This window comes from Crassostrea angulata, chromosome 2, assembly GCF_025612915.1.
Source record: "Crassostrea angulata isolate pt1a10 chromosome 2, ASM2561291v2, whole genome shotgun sequence".
NCBI classification, from domain to species: domain Eukaryota; kingdom Metazoa; phylum Mollusca; class Bivalvia; order Ostreida; family Ostreidae; genus Magallana; species Magallana angulata.
In genome coordinates this window covers 48,615,695-48,641,133 of record NC_069112.1, presented here as the reverse complement: position 1 = coordinate 48,641,133, position 25,439 = coordinate 48,615,695, and the positions used below count along the sequence as shown (strand labels likewise).

The following is a 25,439-nucleotide window of genomic DNA, read 5'->3' as shown; positions in this document are numbered from 1 at the left end:
CAACAATTTTAATACCAGTATAACATTAAAAAATTATATCAAGCATATTTCATTTATTCTGAAATTAACTAATATTTCATTTTACATGTGTTCCATTTGCCAACATCTGTTAATTGTTAAATGAAAGAATCTAATTGCAAGTTGTCATATTTACAACACCTAATCTATCGATAGGACAACTCAGGTTGTATGACATATTGTATGAATAATTACGTTAATATGGAATCTAAATTAAGACTTTCATCATTAAATTTCGGAGAATTTTCGTTCATAGAACTAAAGACAGAAAGAAGTACATGTGTATATATGTATAGTTAAATAAATTGAACATATTCTAAATACTGTACCAATCGAAACATGGAATCTAAACATATTTGGCTAAAGTTACATCGAACCCTAGCTACTCAAGATATTTGATTATTCGGATTTTTCCGGTTTTCCTTTCTCCGACGACCAGATTATGGTCAGTGTCGACACTCATACCTCCATTACACGGATACTCGATATACCGGATAAAGTTACCGTCACTGTCAATGATGTGGACAATGTCGTTCGAATCATCGTTGATAAGTATGCGCTGTTGGCTATCATTGATAATCTTGGAAGGTTTAAATTTGGTGTACTTGGAGAATGTAGTAACATTGCCCTTGTACTGAAATCGCAATTCTCCAGAAAGATCCACCCCTACAACCGACAGTCCAGCGCAGTCTGCAACACATACGTCCCCGTTGCCATTTTCAATCAGGTGAAGCACGGCTGTAGTTCCAACAGAAAACAACGGTTTTCCTTGAGTGTCATTTTTAATCTCGCGAATCGGTGTTATCCCGGAGTATTGTACTACTTTACTCTGTTTCTTATCTTTTGAGCGCATGCTTACCAAGAGATTGCCATTCATTGTGTGACAGAGTCCTGAAACACACCAGTTAGTGAGGTTTAGCAAGGTAACAACCTTGTTACTTTCAAACTTGAATACTTTGGTATCGGCTAGCACATTTACAATAAATACCAAGTCCTTGTGTATATCAAGTGATAGAGCAATGACTGTGTCTTCAATCTCAATGGTTTTCAAAACAGACTCATTACTGTCAATTTGGCTAATTCTGTTTACATTTCCACTTGTCCAGAACTTATTTGATCCTTCACATGCTATTCTCCAAAGCTCTGAACGTTTACGACCGTAAGGACTTTGAATGGTTTTTGACACCACGGGGGTTCCCCTCATTTTCAGCGCAGGCTTCTTGTTTGATAAATTACTCTCTTGCATTTGGAGTCCTCCAAATATATAACGAATCTGGTCTTGTTCAATCAAACCAGGTAAGAAGCTTGGGCAGGGTATCCTAGATTTATTTATCCCATCTCTAAATTTATCATTAACCGACTTATACTCCATTATAGCTGCGGCATCGTATGATTTGAGGACCAATTTGTTGTTCTGCATAATTCGATTCAGTTCTTTTTCGGTTTCAGCTGCCAAATACTGGATTTCTTTGTTCTTCTTTTCAGATTTTTGTTTTTGTTTGGAAACTTCATCTCGCATTTGGCTTCCTATGCCACGCACGATCTTGCAGATTTTATCTTCATGGTGCTGTATATTAGAAAGAACCTGATCAAAATCTGCAGACGATATATCTGCTGTGACATTTTTATATTTCGGAGAAATAGTATTTTCTAATTCAGTCAAATCATTGCTGATATTTTGCTTTATGTTCTCGATATTTTTTCCAATGTCGGTAATGTCGTGCTTTTTGTGTGTAGTTGTTACGCACAAAGCACAGGTTGGCTCACTGCAATCATTGCAGAACATTTCGCAAAGCTTTTGTTCGTGGGATTTGCATTCAGGAAAAATAAGTCCTTCTTTTCTGTTGATAGACTCGACGACTTCGTGTCTCTTGGTGTTGTCCGCAAGGTGCTTCGGGATGCATTGGGTGCAAGGGTCAACATGACAAAGGTTGCAATGGTGTTCTACAGGATTGGGACACATCCGGCAGAGAACGGCGTCTTGTCCTTTGGTGGAGGCCATTATTATACTGAAATAATTATAAAACAAGCTTTTAATTTTTTGATTGGTATATGAGATGTGTGCTCAGGCGCGAGTCGGGTAAGTCCGGAAATCCCCCCCCCCTTCCGTCAAAAATTAAAACTTGTTTAGTTCACATTGAAAAGTTACCAAATTGGGCCTCCATCCCCCCCACTCCACCTTGGGAAATTTCTGGATCTGTGCATGGTGCACAATTGAGTTCAAACTTTTTTTAATTGATACGTATTTAAATAGAGTAGATAATAATTTTCTGAAATATTTGTAATTGACCGACCGGGGCTAGTATACCTATAACTTCAATTTCACTCCTAATTTCCTTATTTTCATTCCAATGATGCTACGTGCTTAACATATTAATATTGATTTTAGTATAGTGAAGCTAGATACATGTAGCTACAAATTTGAAGTTGTTGTTCGGGTGAGCAATGTGGCCCATGGGCAGTGTTTTAAACTCATAAAAAAACTAGCTCTGTCCCGAGTTTTTGCTTCCACCGCTTTTCGCTTGATATTTCGATAATCATAAATACTTGAGTTCAAACTACGTTCATCTACTAATAAAAAAATGACCAGATTATCTGTATTGAAACGCCCCCTCTACCGCTTCAGGTTTCAGTACACGTCCCAAAATAGAAAGTCTACGGAGATTTTGCATTGTATCAGCCATTAATAGGCCCGGATGATAACGATAAAAATTGCGCGAGGTGTCCCGAGTACTTCCGAACGGAGAAAAGATGTAAACATTTCCCATTGTAAATCTCCGTAAGAAATTTGTTTTCGTTCCTGTGAACTTTTATGATTGAAAAATTATTATTTGTCAACGAAGATATTTTGGATATTTTCATTTTTATCGATTATAATGACATTTCTTTCACAGGTATGTGTATTTTTATTAAAAATCATCAAAAAGTGACGGACGCAATAACTTGGGACAGACTATATACACTCAGGGCTGACCACAGGTGCTTGAGGACAGGACCGACCCTCCCCCCCCCACCACCCCCAGAATCTAGACCCCCGGGATTTTACTTATTTTTTTTTAAATTATCCTTTAATGACACATTTATAATCTAATGCATACATTCATTACATAAAATTACTTAAAACAAACATTTAAAAAAAAAAATGGTATCCTCGTTACATATAATTTAAGTTACTGGCACAGACTTGAAAATTTTGGTCAATCATTTTCCTTACTATATACAAATGTAATGCCTATTTAGAATCAAATTTACTTTTTCAACAAAACACATCCTCATGGTATGGGTCCATAAGGAAGGATCATTTAAAAAAAAATAAGTAAAGTCCGGGGGTCTAGATACTGGGGGGGGGGGGGGGGGTCGGTCCTGTCCTCAAGCACCTGTGGCCCGGAGGGAAAAAAAAGTTGACATTTGTTTATTTTTATCATTTAAAACATTCAAACATCTTTTTTTTCGATTTCGTTCCGTCATAAACTTGTTGCTTTTGGTTGTTCTGTTACCGACTGATAATCCCAGCGAGATTCGACGAGACTGAAAAATTTTGACGGACGTCACTCCCGAATCTCTGAGAGTATAATTAGAACCATTTTAACAAGAGCTTGGACATTGGGTAGTTAGTGTCAAACAGCAATGTGACGTAGGTCTGTCTATTTCATTGTAGACCACCCAGCCATTGGTCTTTGAAACCAACAAGATTTGTCTGGCTTTCGAGCTATGACTACGCAATCGGTGTATATTTCACTTGAAACCAGTGTCATTTTAACATGTTTTGACGCAAGAAATAGATAGATACGTCCTGCTGAAAGTCCAAAGCCTTGTTAAAATGGTTCTAGATCTAACTGTGACTACGCAATCTGTGTATATTTCAGTTGAACCAGGGTCTACATCCTACCGAAAGTCCAAGGTCTTGTTAAAATAGTTCTATCATATTTGTGTTTTTTTTATAGAATTAAATAAAGAAATGTGGCCTAACAACTCAGTGAAGGTATTTCGAATAATGAAAAAGAAAACCGCAAGAGTAATTGAAGTGTGATCCTCAATTACTGGTTAAGAAGTTGAAATTGCAAAATATAAGAATGTCGATTTCTTTTAATTTATGTACATTGTATATAAAAAAAATTGTATAAGTTATAAAAAACGTACTTACTTTAAAAACATTCAGTTGAGGTATTTCTCAAAAGTTTTCCTTTTGCTTCATGTTGGCTAAAGAAATATGGACTACTTCAGAACGAACCCCACATTCTAATTGCCTAGACTTTCTTTTTAAATTTCATTTGAAATTAGTGTAGGCTTTAAATCGCTAGTGTTCTCAAATGTCATGTCCCATAATTATCAGTCAATTTGAGATAATAATCAAAATTTGCAACAAATTTAAATATCGAAGCAAGCTAGAAAAAAATTTAAACCGCAAAAAGCATTCAATGATCTGTGTTAGGTAATTCCTATTTATATCTCTTTGAATATCAATACCAAGCCATAGACATTAATAATGTTATTTATATCTCTGACCAAGCTATCCATATAAAGTGAACGTAAATAAAAATGTTGTTTTTTGCATAGAAACTGTCAGTCCGTGTTCTCAATGTATTTATTGTGTTCTGACCATGACATTCATGGGAAAGTCTCCACAGATTTGTGTACGGACATTAAACTAACTGTCCATGAAAGTGAACGAGAAACAAACGTTATGCAATGCTTGCTGCCTTCCTACCCACATGAACAATATAAAAAAAAATAATTGTATTGTTTTCGGTTGACAAGTAATCACACATTACAACTTAATTCAACAACTGTATATCGGTTCAACATTGACATGTAAGTAGCATTTTGCTCATTTAAGACTGTAAGTCTTGTAGCTTAGAAGTTACATTACCAGGTGCATGCAAATTTGAAGTTGGACCAACTTGTAATCATCCCACTGATTTCTTGGGTCTATACATGTAGTTTACTTGGCATAATGTGCTTAAAGAGAAAAGATCTATGCTTGTATTGTCTGTCAAGTGTGTGATCCGTGCATGCTACATATGAATTAATGCATTCCTTGGACATTCAACAGTCGGACCACCATACGTTACATGACTAAACACATGCTAAGAACAAGCAAGAGACAAAGAAAACAATAAAGCAAACTAAAATTGTTTTTACACTTTTACTGAAAAAACCAGTTATACTGTAAGCTTTGCACCAAAATTTTACATTGAACAATCCATGGTCCTCAAATGTCTGAAATATGTAAATAGTATTTAAAGACAGGAACATGGATACACAGATATTGTGGGTAATTATCCCGGGGGCCAGCCCATCTGTCGCCCACTCATAACGTGTATGTGTATGTGGTACACCGACTGTCCTCCCATTGGCCCGTCATTGATGACCAATCGGTAGCCCTCATTCAACCCCTGTTGCTTGGCAACCTTCTTGGCTGCTAATACCAAGTGACCCAGGAGCTGCAATAGAGGGAAGAAATAAACACATGTATTGGATGTCTCAAATTATAAAGGAAAGGAAATGTACATACAAAACTTAGTGCACTTCTCATATATACATTAATATAGATACGATTCAAATAAAATTGGGAACAAAAGTCTAGGACTATTCCATTTTAAAAGAATTTGACCAATCACCAACAGAGAGTGTTATGAAAGCACAAAGCAAATATTTTGCAGGTATATTAATCATGATTTGTCAATGAGTTTATCTAGATTGATTACTGAATTGCTAATGAGATTCTAAAGAACAATTCCAACCTGTTCATCAGCATCCTCTGCCTCGGATAATCGGGAGATTGGTTTCTTTGGAATCACCAAAAAGTGAACAGGAGCTTGTGGACTGAGGTCATTGAAAGCCACACACTGAAACAGATGGCAGCACAGGGGCTCGTCACGAAGTTTTTCAACCTTCTATATCTACCACCTCTATACAATAAAATACACTTGTGTATTTTATTGTATAGAGGTGGTAGATATAGAAGGTTGAAAAAACTTCGTGACGAGCCCCTGTGATGGCAGTGTACATTTTAACCATTACATTTATATGCATTTGTAGTATTGATAAATAATGCACCAGGGTTTTTTTAAATTCACATCACTGTGGAGAACAAAAAAAATATGGGAAATTAAAATTTGTACAGTTTTTTTTTTTTGGAAAAAATGTAGCATTTTTACTTCTATTCTTGGTATTGAGACACTAGGTATAGTCACCCGACACAATATTAACTATATTTAATCTATACAGAGACATGATAGAATGCTAGCCTGTAGGTTATAATAAAAAAAAAATGGACAGTCCGACACCATCAAGATTAATAAACAACTGTAGATAATTAAAACCTTACTGGGGCAAAAAGCAAATCATACACACATATTCTGGAAGCTAGGTGAAATTTACAGCATATATACATTTTGTATTTGTTCTGTTTTGTTTTATTTTTTTTTTGGGGGGGGGGGGGTGTACATGTTTGAATATTTCAATTTGACTTCAATAAATACTGACTCTAATTTGTTTTGTTCTGCACAACGACTGCGTGTACTATAAAGACCCATAAAACTGTCCCTGTGATTTGAACTGTTGCAGATATGTGCATGTCACAGACAACTGTTTCGTTGTATGCAAATACAAGTGCTCATAATAGTGCTCACAAATGCTCTACTAGGCCTAGTATATTAATACAAGCAATGTATCAAGTTTCGTTTCGCCACGGTGTCACTTGTTGAATTGTTTACATAAAGTACCTGATCATCTTCGTAAATAAATTCGCAAGGAATTTCCTTGCGCGCAATTTTTCCAAAGATGGTATCTCCTCCAGGTTTAGCTTGCTGTGCTTTCTCTATTTCTTCCGACATGCCGACAGATTTTCCCTCAGGCTACCGGAAGTTCAATGAAATACGAAACTGAATTACCCTTTTTTCATCAATATTACGAAGCCCACAAATAAATAAAGAATAACAATAAAGAAATTAAATTACTGCTATTTATGTTAAATTCTTTACTGATTACACTTTGTTACATGTTGTATGCATAGTATGGGCGGCTAAATGTTAAACGAGTCACGTGATATCAAAATGGAGGATGCACTTTCATTTCCGTTATGTTGACATTTTGATTTTAACAAGTAAACGCCTAATATTTTGACAATTCAACAAAGCTAAAAATACACAGAGTTGTGTGTTGTTTATCTAACTACACTTTGAGGATGAAATGATCAGATGAAACATGAAGTCTATTGAAGCAAAAGTTGTAGTTCTTGGATCTCAAGGTTTGTACCTAAAACAAACGTTTATGCGTAGTTACATGAAGGAAATCAATCAAAAAAGAAATGTTTATTTGAGTGAAAATTGTAATAGAAGGCACCCCTACATCAAAACTCTCTCTCTCTCTCTCTCTCTCTCTCTCTCTCTCTCTCCAGTTTCTCATGCAAGATTTATGGGGTTTTTTTTTTACTCATGCATGTATATTACCAGTATGTAAAAAGATTAAAATTTAATAAATCGGTTATTACAGCGGTCGGAAAAACCAGTGTTGTTATTCGCTATGTTGGTGGAATGTTCAGTAAGGCAGTCAGTCCAACTATTGGTGCCTCATTTTTTACATACAAACTGTGAGTATCGCAGCTTCTAAATGTACATTCTAGTCAAGTGATTTTGTTTCATATCAATTTATCCAAATATTTTACTGGCACTAACACAGTTACAATAGCTGGTAAATGCCCAACATATATATCCATGCATAACAGATCAGTTTGAAAGCATATTAAAGAACTATAGGTACAGTACATTTCAGTCATAATTTGCCCAGTTTTAGAGGGAATATTTAAAATATTACAAGAAATTGAATGTAACGTTTTTTAATACAAACATAAACAAGAATCTATAAAAAGTTACCTGATTAGTTACCCCTGTTTATACAGTGCAATTTTTCCACAATGTTCATAAAAATGAGCAGAGGACACCTCAGTGGGTTGTTTTTTTTTAAAATAGAAAAATATGTCTGCAGCTGTCAACCCCAATATACTCACAATATAAGTTTATCATGTGATATCACATACAATTTTGTCGTTTGCGATGGCTGCAGACACATTTTCCTCTTTAAAAAACTTTAAGAAAATGTGCCATTTTTCATCATTTTTGACTAAATCTTAAAAATATGTCAAAATATTGAAGTCATAACTCATAGTTACATTTTGAAACAAGATAAAAGTGTACTGTACAGTATAACCATTAACTTGGCATTTAATACACACACATTCAAGATGATATATATGTATATTTTCATGAGATTTAAACAACTTTTGAATTTTAGGGCAAATATTGAAAGAAATTCTACCTTAAAAAAAAATTCTTCTTTCAAACTCACATTTATAAAGGAAATATTTCTGAAATTTAAAATAGTGCACTGTTTTTGTATGATGTACATTTTTTGATAAATAAGAGTTTAAACATTGTTGAAGACTTATTATTGAAACAAAATATAGCCTAAAAGATTTTTGACATTTTTTTAAAAAAATTCTCTTTGAAAACATGTATATAAATCTGTTTCAGAAATTGCTCTCAAATGATTATATTTTGAACAGCAGAATATTTAAAACAAAATTTACCTTGAATTGCTCCAACATGTTACAATACATGTAATTACAGGTTCTTTCATGTGTTGGAACATGTAAGTGACTATACTTTTTTCTATTGGCAAGTTTTTGACTTTAACTTACCTTGAAACTTTTACTTTAAAAATTTATTATTTTCAGAACCCTAAATAACTACAGAATGAAGCTGCAAGTGTGGGATACTGCAGGTCAAGAAAGATTCAGGTCAATGGTAAGTAAACGTACAGCATATTGGCCAATTGCTTATAAATAGGAATGATGTAAAAAGAACATAGGTACTACATGTACTTACATTTGCCGTTCAAGAAATATTGGCCAAAATATTAACCCAATTTTCACCCCTTCCACCGGAAAAAAAGAAAGGAGAGTCCCATTTAAAAATCCAATTATGGACATGACTATTAACTCACAATGGTTTGCTACAAATAATAAATTTATTAGGTTGGTCATCTTCGCTAGCCAAGGGTTTCTGATCCGCACCGCTTCTCACGAACTCGTGAGAAGCGGTGCGGATCAGAAACCCTTGGCTAGCGAAGATGTAGGTTGGTTGATTAAATGTCATTCTTCAGTTTTACAAACTTTTTTTTATCTGTATTATGCTCTTCTTTTTTTTTCATTTTAGGCACCCATGTACTACAGAAAGGCCAATGCAGCCATGCTGGTTTATGACATCACTTCAGAGGACAGTTTCTATGACATCAAAGACTGGGTCAGCGGTAGGTTTGACATCGAAGGAGAATCTCTCTCTCTCTCTCTCTCTCTCTCTCTCTCTCTCTCTCTCTCTCTCTCTGCATGACACTCTTTTGTGATACAGTTGTATACCAGTTGTGATGGAATAGAATCAGTCTATTGTCAGTTGGTTTCAAGTCTATATATTAATATATACAATGTACAGTGTACTACACAAAACTGACTTGAAAGAAACTTTTGAATGAGTTACAAGGAAGTTATATCTCAACATATCTCATTTTTCAACAAAAAAGAATCTAATATTTTAAAGTTACCAGTATAATGAACAAAAACTTTATAAGTGAAGGATCTTTTTTCATTATACTGTTTATCATTGCATTTTTACTTACCACTTACTGCAGATTTTTGTACAGTGGTGGTTTATAAGCTGTTTATCTATTTACTAGTACGGTACATGTATTGTATTCGATTAAATGTAAAAACAGAGGTGCATGTATTAAAAGTGAAGTGATATAAAAAAGCTTATATGCAGCAAACTTTGGCAAATTGTAATAGAGATTCAAACTTAAAAAAGAGTTACTAAAGTCTGAATTTCAAAAAAGCTGCATCAAAAGAATCTGACACGTCTGCGTGTGCATGTGTCTTGCTCAAAGTTGTTTTAGAACTGCATCAATTGATCAAAACAGCTATTTATTACCTCGGTTTTGCTTTACAGTTGCATCTTTTTCACAATAAAATAGGAGAGAGGATGACATCATAAAATAGTTATGACAGTTGTTTATAGTTATAACTGTTGACTACTTCTTTTTCAGAACTGAAAAAGAATGTTGATACACCTATTGGTAAGTAAAAACTTTTAGCATTCAGTATTATCTACTACATAGATATATACATGTATATACATGTACTTATGTATATATGTATTTACATGTAATAAACTTGAGCACTTTAATACAATCTGGAAAAACACATGAATATGAGCACAAACATTATAAACTTATCAGTGCCACAGTCTGCTAATTAATACATGCATAATTATCAACCAAATTTGCTAATACTGTTATAGTACTAAGTACAATTTGTGTACAGTAAGCTCTGAGCATCATACAAATGTCACTTTAATTACCATTTACATATTGCTTTACATTTCATAGTGATGTGCCTTGTGGGAAATAAGAATGACCTTGAAGAGAGTCGAGAGGTCAATGTCAAGGACGCTCAGGAATACGCTGATTCTATAGGGGCTCTGTTTCATGAGACCTCTGCTCTCAAAAATGTAGGTAAGGACACTTAATCTTTGTCTGGGTGCATGTTCTCTATACACAGAATAGAAAAGTAAGTAGAAAATATTTTAATTGTATTCATTTGACATTCTGAAAGTTTCTCAGATCTTCTGACATTATTTTCTGGTATCTGCTTACAATTAGTGAAACACTTTATATTTAGCCTCACAAAAACATTTAGATTAGGAATAACTAGAAATACAGCTTTCATAGTCTTTTGAGCTGCTTGAGTGAGAGTTGGACCAGCAATTGTGTCATAAAATATTGAAATTCGGAAGAAAATTTTTCCTCTTCTCTCTTTTGAACAACGTCGGAACCCTCAGGTTTTCTATCAGCAGTGTAGCAGTGTAACAGATAAAAATCCGTGGGTTCCAACAATATCTTCTGAAGTGTTGAATTAGAAGAGGCACATTTGACCATCAGTGATTGAAACCTTAGTAGTTTTTTTCTCCCATTTTTTGTCGAGTAGCTTTAGAGTAATAAGCATTTGGTGATTCATGGTGAAACCTAGTTTACTAAATAATTTTTTCTTCCCATTTTTGATGATTAGGTGTAGAAGAGGCATTCCTGCAGGTGGCGCAACAGCTTGTGAAGCTGTACGAGTCGTCTCCAAACAGCGGACTATACTCCATTGACCTGGATCAGTCATCTTCTTCTCAAAATCCGGACAGTTCCGGAGGTAGCTTCCAGTTGCCTCCAGATAAGAGCTCCACAGCAAATGCAGCTGGATCCAAATGTGCCTGCTAAGCCATGTAAAAATCGCAGTGTTCTGTGTATGGATCAGACTGGATTGAAATGTTTTTAACAAGCATATCATTTTAATTAATTTTGTGGTTTACTTATTTGCTCACTGTTTTTAATTTTACATTTGAATTATTGAAGGTTGTTTTTTGAGCTTTTTTTTCCTTGACAGATTTAGAATGACAAAATTGGCACATTTTGCAAATAATTGGGTCCTTTTGCTTGATGTTTTAGATTTAATACTACCATTTTTAATTATCCTTGACCAAATTTATAGAAATAATCTGTGGGGCTTATTAAACATGTTCTCTTTTGGAAGTCTTACCATAATTCTGAAACAACATTAAATTTAGAATAAAAATTAAATAATTTCCAAGAAAAATAACCAATAACATATTTTCTCTACTTCAAATTTGGGAACACAAACAAATTTCCATATACTGCACTAGCTTGAAAAAAAAAACCAAAAAAACCCCACAGGTCTCATTCAGATGTTATCTTACAATTGGTAATATCCAAAAAATACACCTTACCACATTGCTTAATATTAATATATATATGGGGTACCACAGAGTCTGTATATATCTAACTGATAAAATTTCTACCTTATTCCAGAAGAGAAAATTGAAGATGTCAAACATTCCTGTATTTTAAATTGGCATGGTACAGTTTTTTCATCAAAATAACTTACTTGAGATACAAAAATTCATTACATGTAATTTTTGTAAAAATATTTCTGCTAAATACCAGAAATTATAAATTTGAATGTGAATCAATTAATGTGGTTTTTTGAAACCTTGATACATATATATATTATTAATGTTGATGAGAGAAGATCATATTTTAAAATTTGATCAGTTTTAACATTTTGAAATTTTACAATATTTAACCTTGAAATATAATTTGAAAATTTAAATTATTCTTACGGTTAAAGATGTATATCTAAAGGCCCCAGCGGGATTTGAACTCAGGACTTGTGATTCGGTAGCTGACACATAATCCTATATAACTGCGCCACACTGCTAAACATTAAGACTGGAATGTCTCATACGTCCTTAAATCATGATTTTCATTTATAAATTAAATGTGCACAGCAAAATGTTATATTGATTTTAAAACTGCACTGTGATGAAAAAATCCTTCCTTTTGCAGTGCAATTACAAAGCTATTCTCAAAAAATTTTGGCCAAAGTTGTACTTGCATGAATATGGTCTTTTTCAAAGTCTATATCGCATATATGTGAAAATGTTTTGAAAAGAATAAATGGCATTGGAAAAAAACAATAACTTGTCAAAAATCGAAATAAATTTCAGTAAGCATTGATTCATTGAATTCAGGGGAAATCCTAGATTCAGGTCTATATACTTAGCTTCGGGTCTGAAAAAAATTGATTATAGACATTCCTGACGGACTCCAGTTTTCACTTCAAATGGCTGAGCTGTCAGTTTTTCTCCCAGGTCGTCCATCCAAATTTTTTTTTTCAGACCAGGAGCTACAGACCTGCAGTTAGGGAAAGCCATGTACACTGTAGCAAGAAAAAACCCCATTATGTGTGCATGATGTTTATACATATACACATAATGTATAAAATAATAATGTATATACAATGAGTTCATGTGATATACAGTACTTTGATGTAACTATTTTTTTTTTATACACATGTAAATTTTAATGATATTTATTGATATGAAATATAGGTTTGAGTGAAGCAAAATGTGTTTTAATTTTAATATATGCTGCATTTCTTAATGTAAAAATTGTGCAAGTCATATTCTTGCATGAAAATATGTGAAAAATATGTGAAGATTGTACATATGATATACTCTAATTATAAAATATTGAATATTGAAAATCGAAAATAATATAGAAAGAATATTACATGTACAATTTAATTGGAAATGGTAGACTGTATAAAAACAATTAATTCTTTATTTGGTTTAGTTTGATGATGTATTGGATTAATTTATTTCCATTTTATAATGAATGATTTAATGTAGTAATTGTTAAATACAAGAATGTATGTATAATGGTATTGTTTCTTTAATAAAAAAATTAATAATCTTTCAATTTCTTGTCTCAAGGGTCTAATTTAAAACTTAAAATGCATTTACCGTATATAAAACTGGCTTTTTCAAAATACATTTACTCTTCACATTATGTATAATTCATTTTTTTTAACCAGTTAACATTGCAATCAATAATTAAAGGCCAAAGTCAATTTCTAGAGAAGAAGGTCATCTGCTTTAAAAAAAACTACATTTGCTGAAATAAGGTCATCTTTGGCGGCTTAGCTTTAAATGCCTAAAAGTTTTTTTCTGACAAATTTGGAGTTAAGTGAATAAGTTAAGTGATGTTAGAATTTCAATAGTATTAATTTTTATACCTTTCTAAATATTTGTACCCATGAAAGATATTCCTGTTAATAGATCATTGGAATGTTCAAGGGTATACAGTAAAACTCGGTTATAGCGAAGTCCTAGGGACCAATGGAATTACTTCGTTATATCCGTAATTCGTTATATCCGTATGACGAATCCGTAATAATATTTAATAGCGAATTCACTATATACATGTTTTCTTTCACCAGATTATGATTTTTGCTAATCTAGGCTTTAAATAGAAATTCATTTCTTTGATAACTTTACTAATCGGATTGTAAATTGAAAAAAGCATACGAAAATATATTCATTCAAACTATTTTGTTAAATGAAAGTGCAAACTTTTTTAACCTGTAAACAAATTCGTTATAAAGGTGTTAAATTTCGTTATTATTCACCTCTATGGGACTCAAAATCAGTTCGCTATATCCGTAAATTCGTTATATCCGAATTCGTTATAAACGTAAAATTTTGTAAAGATTTGTTAAGAATTTTACCGGGGACTCTAAAAAACTTCGCTATATCCGATAATTCGCTATATCCGTGTTCGTACTAAACGAGTTTTACTGTAATTTGCTCAAGTGCAGTTCAAAAATTTTATTGCTCTCTTTAAAACCGTCAAATTTGAGAGGATATAAAAACACTGAGACGTGGAGAATGGCTGAGAGCAAGAAGTAAAATTTCTGAAGCACATGCAGTGAAATTTTCAAGAAATATAAAAACACTAAAACATTGAGAATGTCAGAGGGCAGGAATTTAAATATATGAAACATTATATGCAGCATGCAGTGAAATTTCCAACAAACATAAAACACTAAAACATTGCAGACTACAGCAAGTCTAAAGATCAACTTGATCTTTATTAGCAAGATCGAATTCATTTTGATATATCAGTACATGTATAATTATATAGTTTTCTAGTGTTTTTGTCTGTGATATTAATACTAAAAATCAAATTTGCAATGTGTAGTTGAATAAGTTCATTGATGACACATGTTCTTTTTAGTTGTCTCCAACACACGTGATACGTGTCAAATGCCATATACTATTGAAAAATTCAATAATTTAATATTTAATAGCTCAATTACAAAGCCAAAATAGCTATATTGGATTTAATCATGCCCTGAGTGTAATGATCACCTCATAAACTCAAAAAATGAGTCATTACTCCTTTTAAAAATAGTACAATTTTAGAAAAAAACAAAAAGCAGTTTTTCGTCATTACCATAAGCTTTATTGTCTCTATTTGAACCAAAAAAAAATTTAATAAAAACAGAGAAGTTGACAATCACCAACAAAAAGACATCTGTTGATGAGGCCTTTTAACTTTTCTCTTAACAAGTGTAATAGATGTACAAATATTTTAAGAAATACAGGGTAAGGTTAGGGTAAAATGTCAAGCAAATATTCCATATACACAGCCATTTTTGCCTTAATTGTATAAATTTCATATGGGCAAAAACCAGATACATATTCCTAGACTTTCAAATGCTTCAGCCTTGTGAAATTTATTATATTTTTTTTTCTTAATCAAACTCGCATTGTAAAAATATATCCTTTTAATTTACAAATGCACAATTAATAATGCAATCCCCCCACCTCGTGTTAATTTTTATGAATTCTAACTGCATGGTGCATAAAATCTGCTAATGCAATCTTGACATGGCAACTTTAATGTGAATTTATTTCAAGCTGGCACTTATGCCTGTGTATAAACTTGTACACTGACAATCCATCTTTAGTGTAAATTATGCAAGAGTTGTAAGTTCCTCTTTGTCATCACAAAAATCTGCTATAATTATATAATAAGGACCAATAATTTGCAATGATATAGGAGGCATTTATTAAACTGAACTTTTTCAATTCATGGTTTGATAATTGCTTTAATTTAATAACAATAACGGATCTTGTTGACCTCCCACTTCACATGACTGCATGTAGGGGAAAAACACTTGCTGAATTCTGTACATCAAAAACAAATCGTCAGTACATTAAACTGTTTTAACTTGGTAAATAATTCACATTTATTAAAGCGAAAAGTCACTAACACTTTTGTATTAAAATGTGACGTGCTTGTAATGATGAAAAAGTGCCCGAATTTAAAGATTTCTCTACCGGGTATGTGTCTCAATTATGACATTCATTCTTCTTCCTGGTAAAATTTTCATTTTTTTAAATTATTTACATTGAACATGTACCCCATATATTTATTTATATATTGTATATATATATTAATATAGCATATTATCAATGTAATGCATCAACCATTATAACATGGAACCTGTATAATTTTAAATTAAAGTACAAACTTGATCAGAAGCAATTTCCACAAAATAATGCATACAAAACAGTATTACGTTCTAAATTCCATGTTTATAATTTGACAGTGACAAATAATATCAGCATCTGATCATTATTTAGTGTTTTATTTAAAAAAGGAAAAATCTTTACAATTATTAAAAAAACAGCTGGGATAATGTACAGTAGTATTGGCATTAATAGGGGAAATTAAAAAATTAAAGTCCTTTTATCCCCCCCCCCCCCCTCCCTTAACAAAAAACCTTTCCAATCATCCCTGAAAAATCTTTCACTTAATAACCTATATGCGAGTTCTGCAGTTATAAGATGTACAATAACCTATATCATGGGGGCATGTGAAAATTAAGGTTTTGGTCTGCGAAAATGCAGTCAATTAGAGGAAAAACCATTTGAGACAAACTCTCCTTTTTTCAATCGTTTCCCCACCATCCATTTCTTTCTCTTTCCAGATCCAACAAAAGTAAAACAGGTGAATTTTCTATCAATGTGAGATTTCATAAATTTGGTGGATATATCAGAAAAAATTAATCTCATTAGTAAGAAGTGATTTTTTTCTAAAATCACACAAGTCATTTTGAAAGGTTCTAGAGGTTTTGTAAGTAATTTGCCTTAAATGTCTTCATTCTCTGCAACAAACAAATATCTCTACTCACTGTACAAATTTTAAGCACTGTACACAAACAAACAATGTGGTTTTTTTTTTTCTAACTGAATGGTTGATTCAGCGGGTACAATGTGGGTTAATTAATATCAAAATCAATTACAATTAACAAAACACTGTACATCAGGCACTCAGTATGTCCAAAGGATGCACACAATATGCAAGTTCATAAAAATACAAAATATAAACAAGGTATTGGCCAATCTCTCTCTCTCTCACTCTCTCTCTCTCTCTCCCTCGGATGAATAAGCAAAATTATACAGCACATTTTAATTATTGTCGAATCATGCATGTCACAAGTTCTTCCTTCTTCCTAACAGTTGTACCCTCTGAATGGCTGGGTGCAATATCACATGTATTTAAAATTGACCAATAGCATCCCTCGTGACACATCTGACCCAACAGCCAATAAAATATCAGTATTACTATTTGTAAAACTATCACAAAACCAGTTGACATCACAATATTGTACACCTCCATCCCGATTTCTTGGCCTGTGTTTTGCCTGGTGTGATTCCACCTGCATTTTTTGCCTGTGCATTTGAGGACTCCTGAAATGGAAAAAAATCAAAGTATTGAAAGTTCTGAGTGGCATGAATTTAAATTGCAGTTCAGGGAAGTGGAATCTTAATTACGATCTCATCAAATTAATTTAACTGATACTGTATCATATCTTGGTAGCCAAATCCCCTTATCATTAATGTCAACAGCAATAAACTAAGGACTACGTTAGGTTCTTATGTTGCTATTTGGAGGCTAAATAGTTATCATAATAACTTTATAATAATTCGGAGGCAGATGAGTCAAGTTTTTAAAGTAATAATTTAAAGCCTTGACTTTTCGGCATTCCAGTACCCACTTAGTCTGAAGTTTATTGCATTTACATGCATGCCCACATTATACAAAAATACCCCCTGATTTTCAATCCATCTTTGCCTTAGTGTCATTTTTAAATGTTATAATATTGTCAATTGCAATAGGCTACAGACTGTCTGTTTTTTAAAATGCTATTTGGATATAAAATTGTCAAGGCTTTAAAATATGTCGACAGAAATCACATACCAGTTTTCTGTCCATTTTTGCCTTGATGTCTCTGGCGAGGGTAAAGAAGGCGTCTTCTACGTTGATGCTAGCCTTAGCACTCGTTTCCATGAACTTTATCCCATGTTCTATTGCCAACTACAAAGAACGTCAAAGATCATCTCAATATCATCTTTTCTCTCACGTATCAAACTTGTTAATACTAAATCTAACATAATTAACTATATTTATTCGAAAGTTGTTTAATGTTCAATACTTGTAAAATCATCACTGACAAAATTATATCTTATTATCATGTTTTATTTCAAAGTATCAAAAATGCATCCAGTAAAATGCAGGGGCATTATCATTTTGAATCATAACAGGAGAAAGCATACACTTAATCCAATACAATACCAGATTACCAAAAAATACATCTATTACCCCGCAGTGGAGCCTATTGACTTCTGAACCCTGAACGTCCATTCCCAACAAAATATTTCAGATCTCCAATTCTTAATATTTTTTACTTTAGGCCAAAATAAATTAATAGTGTGTTTCCTATTCCAGCTTGAAAAAAAATAGGGTAGGTAGGTAGGGAAAACATTTTATTTTATTTAAACATTTTATTTTTGTTTTTCACTTCAACAACAATAAACAAGTTGGAAAAGATGAGTTTATTTTTTTCTGCCAAAAGGGCGGCTTACAACTGACAATTTTCCCAGAGTATAGCAGTCATTGGACAGAGGAACAACAATGTGCTTGGCAAGCACGATGCCATTTTCCACAAGAAATCGCTGTCAAAATAAATCTTTAAATTGGTGTAGAATATGTGTTTTCTCAAACACGGAAGTGACTAAGATTAGAATTTCTAAAAGTAAAACCGGAATAGTTGATATCCGAATTAATATATCGACGATAAAATGTTTAGGGTCGGGGCATATTTTTAGGGTCGGTCGGGGAACCGGAAACACACAATTAATTTATCTACGCCTTATTCGGAAAGAAATTGGTTCCTATTTAAAATTTGCCTGATTTGTGAAGGTCTGGTCTACTCATTTTACTGATATCAATACCAAAGCTGCACGTTTTTTAAATTTTTTTTTTTTTACAATTAATTCCATTTTCTATTCAAAGTAATAAACATGGACATAACTGTGCACTTACTGCCTCGCCCTTCTCCTTGGAGACGACCCTCTTGTCATTCATATCACACTTGTTGCCGAGGATCATTTTGTCAACATCCTGGGAGGCATGCTACAAAACAAAGATCAAATGAAGTCAAACTTCAGGACAAAGAGAAACGACAAAAAGACACACTGATTTTACAAGAGCACAGTCCAATGTTTTGAAAGGTTATCTCATTTGTTCAGCCAAAAAACGTTGGAAAAAATATCATATACTGTTAAACTAAAGTGGTTATTTACGTTGGTGGTACAGTACACAATTTTTTGGAGTCAAACAAAATGTGTGGGTATTAAATATGCAGATGCATGATTCACCACACATGAGTTTTGAAGAGGTTTTAAGATTACTGTGTAACCATGCATAAATAACCACTTTTACAGTTACTGTACCATTATCAATAGAATAGAAATTTTAGACTTTCTTTTTTTAAACATGTTTAAACCACTTAAGTATCTAGTAAGTGGTTATTGAAATCTTGTTGCTGCACATGTTTTTTTTTTTCACAGGGCAAAAACTGATGAAATAATGGTTATCATATGTCACAAATCGAAATTAAACAATGAAGTTCAACAATAATAGTACCGGTAATACTATAGCTTACTTCTTCAATATTGCGAATCCAGTTGCGGATATTTTCAAAAGATTTCTCATTTGTGATGTCGTACACCAACATGATTCCCTGCAAAGAAATAAATTAAGTAAAATGAAAATATTCTTTTGCCGAAGAGAAAAAAAATTTAAATTCCAATAAAAATCACTTTTATTCTTACAATACAGTAAATCTCTCCTATATGATCATAATTATAACCGTTTATTTCTATTTTAATTAATGTTACAAAAATATGTCATTTTGCTGCAAATTCATTGATTTCTTTCATACATACAGCTAATTAGATTAACTTTGTTGATATTAAGGACTGAAATTTCCAATCTTATAATTTGATCACTGATTTATTATGCATGCACAATATTGGAGATTATGAAATGAGCAAATTGCTGGTGTTCATATCCAAGAAACTAAAAGTGCATATATAGACTGTCCAGATGATATCGCATATGTTTGGCAAAATCAATCTAATTCTGTGCCACAATTGCAATGAATCTCTTTCAATTTACATTACATGTAATTTGGCTTTTCATTCTCTACTGTAATATGTAGTGGTTATGGCACAAAAACTACATGTATATCATGCGCAGATCAAGAAATTTTTCAAAGGGGGATAACTGAGTTTGCTAGGAGTGGTCTGCATGGGGCCTATTTTCGGTAGCTTTACTATATGAATTTAAGAGGTTTGAATTTTCACGGCAGACCCTTGAACCCTAGATCGGCACATGTATATTGTTCAGAAAATACCAAATTTGCTCTTACCAAACCAATCAAATAGTTTGACAATTTCAATGTTACTCTTAAAGTGCACATTTATTCAGTTCACCGTCCCTTACCATAGCTGTATATTGTTCAGAAACACTCTTACCAAACCAAACCAATCAATTGTAACAGTTTGAAAATTTCAATGTTACTTTAAAGTGCACATTTACTCAGTTCTCTGTCCCTTACCATAGCACCTCTGTAATATGCGGTGGTGATGGTTCGGAACCTCTCCTGACCTGCCGTGTCCCTGATACGAGAAAAAAAAAATATAATCAAAGTACTGAAAATACTGAAAGAGTTTTAATTTTTTTTTCATGAAATTTTATTTTTTTTCTGACATGCATCAGACTGCCACATTTGATGATTGCTATCCCATTACTGTTGCTTTAGTGTCCATTGTTACACATATCTAATCTCAGAGTAGGAGATATTTGATAAGGTGACTGGGCAGACAATAACTGGTTCATATTATAATCATCTACAATCTTATCAACTGAATCACTAACCACAATTGACAATGCATTGTCATTCAGTTAGATGATTGATTAAATATAGCTAAAATTCATCCAATTTAAAACTCTTTTTTGTTCAAAGATAGATAAATACAACAAGATGACTGTACCCAAGAAGTCTTGTTAATAGCAGATAATCAAGGGATTTTAAAGACTCTATGTCTTCAGTGATGAATAACAGTCTGTATCATCTCCTTTTTTTAAATTCAATTTTCTGTTTAAATTGAAACTCTTACAATAAATATATACTTGTAATAACTACATGTAGTTTGAGTGTCCATGCATGGCTTAGGCCACTTTGTTCATATCTGCAATGCCTGTATAATGGAGTTGATTTTCCAAAATTATCTTATAAAGTTGTTAGTATTCATTGGTTACTATAATGGTCTTAATTCCTTCATGAATTTTAGATATCATTTACAATTAAAAACACCTTTGACATGTCTGAGTCAATACAATTTCCGACTGTGATTTCCAACTCACCATATCTGTAACTTTATTTTCTTTCCGTCTAACTCTATGGTCCTAATTTTAAAATCAATACCTGCAAAGAAAAACAGAATCCACATTATTTACAAATATGCACTTTTAAGAAGAAAGAATACCAGTACGCAGCACAGTTAAGGCTGTCAATGAACTCCGTTCAGACAAAAAGTACGGGAAATGTGCATTATGACATCACAGTATATTACAAACTTCGAAAGTACTTATTAATCTATTTATTAGTAAAATTAACTTATACTAATCTTTTAATTAAAAACAACAAATGCTATTACTTACAATTTTGATGTCCGTTATATCGTACACACTGAAAAATAAGCGAGATGTCGTTCTCGCTGTACTACAAAATATGACGTCATATGCTTCAAAATGACGCATTAAGTTAAATCATTGAGGGCTATCGTGCAGTTTTATAGCGAAGAAAAATAAATGTCATACATTAACGGAAAAGTATAAATGAATATTTTGTTTAAAATTATTATTAGTAGAATGCTACCTATATAGTCTTATTTTCATTTTGTTAAAAGTATGCATCGTATAAAGAAGCCACCTCGGTTTTGTATAAAATATCGTATATCTAAAATCTGAGTACCTAAATAAATCACTTAATTGCAAGGGCATACACTTACCTGATCCCGACAAACTTTTACATGTGAATTTGAAATATGCTATGTAACTTAAAAACTTCTACGATCCTTGTAAAATCTAACAAATTGATTATTTTTTAATGAAATTAACCCTGTGACCTTCAAAATTATTCAACATATGCATTATAAATTACGGTTTCTACTAACAAATATTCTTATCTTAAAAAGTTCGCACCGTTTTTCAAAATCTACGATATAACATCAAGTTATTTCATAATTCAGTTGTGAATTTTGACATGATTATGCCCTTGCAATATTGAATTTTTTAAATGACCTCAAAACCACAAATACATCTGCTTGTACCATGCGACTGCCATATCACGGGACCACTATGAACATAAAATATTGTACTGATATATATATATTTTAGAAATATATTGCATTTGAGTGACTGTTATTGATTTTAAAAAGGACATGCCAGTTTAACTTAAGTATACGTGTTTCATCACAAAAATTTGCCCATATTTTTATTGACCGCCTTAACTGTACTGCGTATATTGTAAACTGCCATTAGTTTAAAAAATTGCAATGTTTATCCCCCCATGCACCATAATTGCTACCGGATATATTTACTCTGGCACAATCAGAAATTTTTCTCTATCTATTTGAATCATTTCATTTTATTACATATGACAACAACTTACTCAGCTAACACAATATAAGGTAATTTTCATAAAAAATCTAGGGAAATTTAATCAAATATTGCATTTAAAGATGGGAACAACACCTAATCCCAATGTTAAAGAATGATGGTCCAGGCTCAGATTTTGTAGTAGTTTAAATCACTTATATTTGCACAGTACTTTACTTCCCTAAAGCCACTTATAGGATGCAAAAAACTTTCGACGCTGTATTACTGAATTGCATGTGCAGTGGTTTCCCAAACACGGCCCAGGGTCTTTTGAACTATAAGGGCTCTCAATTATATATTACGGGGGCTGCTGAGAGTCTTGATTCAAAATCTTTTTTTTTCCTCAACTGTCAGACTGTGTTAATTTTCCCCATTGTACAATACATGTATCTCAATAGTGTGAATATGTTGAATAAATATGTTACAGTAATTTTCCCCAATGTGCGTGTATCTCAATACCATTTGATTCAGAAGATGTAGAGAAACATAATATTAAAAGCTTTCATGCAGTACATACTGTAAACGTAGTATATTTGGCGTGTACGATATTTGGCGGAAATTAGTTTTTGAACAAGTTGGCATGTATTTGAATTGACGTATTCCTTAATGTGACTATTCTAATGCATATATGCATGGCATTTAGCGATGTTCTTAATTTAGCGGAAGCCGCATTCCACCAAAAGCGCTAAATAGAATACACAGCCAAATGTAGTAGGTTTACAGTATCACGAGTATGATACATACTCTGCACATATATTATATTAAACTCAAGAATGATCCCGAATTTAATACTTTACTGTTTATGTGTTCGTTATAAAGTCTGTAGTTTTCTCTAAAATCTTGATGCAATAACAGGTCAATTTAATTCACAATACAAGCAATACAAGAAGTGCAATGAGCCTTCATCTGTCTATAAGAAAGATTCATGCAGTCTCCCATCGAAAAACTTAACTCCTGTACGTCATTTAGCTTAAATAGTAATAGCCAGCTGTCAGGAAATAAATGAAATTATGAAGAAACAAGCCGTCAAACAAAGGACAGAACTAATGCCTTAAATATAAGGATATACTGGTAACAACATATTGTACTTTTGACACAGAATATGGATCCTGCATGGGTGCATGAACAGCTTAATTGCTTTATAACTTATCAGAGTTTATCACACAATCTATTTATTTACTGGATAAAGTGAAATGCCAGTACCTCTATTTATAACAATGTGATTTGATGTGCAATTCTCTCTCTCTCTCTCTCTCTCTCTCTCTCTCTCTCTCTCTCTCTCTCTCTCTCTGCTATGTATACTATTCCACAAGAGTGTAAAATATGATCATGTGACACACAAAAGGAAGATTGAAGATGGTACGGGTTATTTTGACACCTTTTTTTTTGAAATATTCCCACTAAAAATCACACAAATATCATTATACAGCATTTCACGACACGTACAAATCATACAGGCCCGGTGGCATAGTACTGAGAGTTTAACAATACGCACCCCCCTTTTTCAAACGTGTCATATCGTTTACCTATTGTGGAAATAAACGTTGAATTAAAAGCATCCTCGGAAAATCTAAACAGAACACACGTTTTTCCAACACCACTGTCTCCTATTAGTAAAAGTTTAAACAGATAATCATATGTTTTTGCCATCTTCGCTGAAAATCTCACAACGGAACCACCCTCGATAACATTATTTCTGTTGACGTCACAAACAGGTACTTCCGTATATTTTGGGATGCCTTTGTGTTTATCATTAAGAGCTATGGTAGACTTCAGAGACATTCCGTTGTTAGCATTTCTAGGTCACAAGCACCTGAGTCATTTTTCGTAGTGAAACTGAAAGTAGGTACCGAAAAAATTCCAACCGTAAACAACAGTGGGGGTATTTTTAAATCAAACAACCGAAATATTTGTGTCACTTTTAATGGTATATGCCTACAGCAAATTATCTAAATACCGAACCCGTTTTTTTTTTAATATAAAGTGAGTAAAACACATAATTATACCCATGTTATTTTGAGTTCTGTTTTTTTTTTTCAATTATAATTAAAAGTAATCGAAGTGCAGTCTGATCTATTTTCAATTTTTATTCCTGTATTACAAGATAAATTGTCTATGTGTAATTATATGAATTCCACATTTATTCTCTCTCTCTCTCTCTCTCTCTCTCTCTCTCTCTCTCTCTCTCTCTCTCTCTCTCTCTCTCTCTCTCTCTCTCTCTCTCTCCTACCTATGGTGGCGATGAAGTTGGGGTCGAAGACCTCTTTGGTGAACCTGACCAGGATGGACGTCTTACCCACGGCTGTGTCCCCAATCAACATCAGCTTCACCTTGGGGACGGGGGGCGCCGGGGACTCTCCTGTCATCCCTCATGTGGGCCGCCGGGGCGAGGGGTGTTCTCAAAGGTCATTGGACGAGACATACATGTATACATGTATGGGGACTGCGCATAGTATATAATCATTCAGTTCAAATGTTGACCACGAGTCGGTTATCAAATATACACTGCATGTGTATATATATATAAGTACCTGTATGAATACGTGTTTATCAGAAAATATTGTATGTACCTAACTATGAATTATCAGGGTGAGACTCAGGCGACTGACTTGCACTAATATTTGAACCTAAGTCTTAATTTACTACACCGTGAGTCCAACTTAGTATACCCAAGTACCTTTTGAAGTGCAACCAGGACAGACTGCGGGAGGATTCGGGTCAACTGGGTTATTTACAGTGTAAATAAAAAGTTGTGTGTTTAAAGTTATATTCGTTATAAGATGAGCCATGCAGGGCTGGGTTTAGTTTTGATAATATTAGATTAACATATATTATGTAAAATAACCTGAAATTGGCACACCCCCTTCCCCGTGCAAACAAAA

The 25,439-nt window shown here is 33.1% G+C and overlaps 4 protein-coding genes across 5 annotated transcripts; 1 reads left to right on the top strand and 3 right to left on the bottom strand.

Moving 5' to 3' along the window:
• Window positions 1-120: 120 nt before the first annotated feature.
• On the bottom strand, window positions 121-4,292 carry LOC128173097 (uncharacterized). The gene is made up of 2 exons (XM_052838823.1): window positions 4,163-4,292; window positions 121-2,027 (listed from the first exon to the last, which is right to left on the bottom strand). Exons 1-2 carry the CDS (start codon window positions 4,171-4,173, stop codon window positions 401-403), a joined length of 1,638 nt encoding a protein of 545 aa, XP_052694783.1. The 5' UTR covers window positions 4,174-4,292; the 3' UTR covers window positions 121-400.
• An 858-nt stretch (window positions 4,293-5,150) lies between these two features.
• LOC128172922 (adenosine 5'-monophosphoramidase HINT1-like) lies at window positions 5,151-6,907 on the bottom strand. Its single transcript, XM_052838659.1, has 3 exons — window positions 6,747-6,907; window positions 5,763-5,867; window positions 5,151-5,462 (listed from the first exon to the last, which is right to left on the bottom strand). The coding sequence occupies exons 1-3, from the start codon at window positions 6,855-6,857 to the stop codon at window positions 5,298-5,300; spliced, it is 381 nt and encodes a 126-aa protein (XP_052694619.1). The 5' UTR covers window positions 6,858-6,907; the 3' UTR covers window positions 5,151-5,297.
• Window positions 6,908-7,047: 140 nt separating this feature from the next.
• On the top strand, window positions 7,048-13,389 carry LOC128172921 (ras-related protein Rab-31-like). Its single transcript, XM_052838658.1, has 7 exons — window positions 7,048-7,270; window positions 7,516-7,612; window positions 8,756-8,825; window positions 9,237-9,330; window positions 10,117-10,146; window positions 10,459-10,584; window positions 11,138-13,389. The coding sequence occupies exons 1-7, from the start codon at window positions 7,228-7,230 to the stop codon at window positions 11,332-11,334; spliced, it is 657 nt and encodes a 218-aa protein (XP_052694618.1). The 5' UTR covers window positions 7,048-7,227; the 3' UTR covers window positions 11,335-13,389.
• A 1,528-nt stretch (window positions 13,390-14,917) lies between these two features.
• Window positions 14,918-24,972, bottom strand: LOC128173624 (ras-related protein Rab-8A-like). Of its 2 annotated transcripts, none has more exons than XM_052839301.1 (7): window positions 24,788-24,972; window positions 21,262-21,322; window positions 20,453-20,513; window positions 19,496-19,573; window positions 18,874-18,963; window positions 17,749-17,865; window positions 14,918-17,237 (listed from the first exon to the last, which is right to left on the bottom strand). In XM_052839301.1, the coding sequence occupies exons 1-7, from the start codon at window positions 24,921-24,923 to the stop codon at window positions 17,145-17,147; spliced, it is 636 nt and encodes a 211-aa protein (XP_052695261.1). In that variant the 5' UTR covers window positions 24,924-24,972; the 3' UTR covers window positions 14,918-17,144. The 2 variants fall into 2 exon arrangements, with proteins under 2 accessions (XP_052695261.1, XP_052695260.1); XM_052839300.1 differs by lacking the exon at window positions 24,788-24,972 and adding an exon at window positions 24,084-24,281.
• Between the last annotated feature and the right edge of the window lie 467 nt (window positions 24,973-25,439).

Bases quoted from the DNA above. Each gene is read 5' to 3' on its own strand.
- LOC128172922 (XM_052838659.1), bottom strand. From the start codon at position 6,857: ATGTCGGAAGAAATAGAGAAAGCACAGCAAGCTAAACCTGGAGGAGAT. The intron at 5,868-6,746 runs GTACTTTATGTA...CATCTGTTTCAG, and splicing joins TTATTTACGAAGATGATCAG to TGTGTGGCTTTCAATGACCT. The intron at 5,463-5,762 runs GTTGGAATTGTT...CCTCTATTGCAG, and splicing joins CAGAGGATGCTGATGAACAG to CTCCTGGGTCACTTGGTATT.
- LOC128172921 (XM_052838658.1), top strand. From the start codon at position 7,228: ATGAAGTCTATTGAAGCAAAAGTTGTAGTTCTTGGATCTCAAG. The intron at 10,147-10,458 runs GTAAGTAAAAAC...TACATTTCATAG, and splicing joins GAATGTTGATACACCTATTG to TGATGTGCCTTGTGGGAAAT. The intron at 10,585-11,137 runs GTAAGGACACTT...TTTGATGATTAG, and splicing joins CTCTGCTCTCAAAAATGTAG to GTGTAGAAGAGGCATTCCTG.
- LOC128173624 (XM_052839301.1), bottom strand. From the start codon at position 24,923: ATGACAGGAGAGTCCCCGGCGCCCCCCGTCCCCAAGGTGAAGCTGATG. The intron at 19,574-20,452 runs GTAAGGGACAGA...ATTTCTTTGCAG, and splicing joins CATATTACAGAGGTGCTATG to GGAATCATGTTGGTGTACGA. The intron at 17,866-18,873 runs GTAAGTGCACAG...CGTTCTTTGTAG, and splicing joins CCAAGGAGAAGGGCGAGGCA to TTGGCAATAGAACATGGGAT.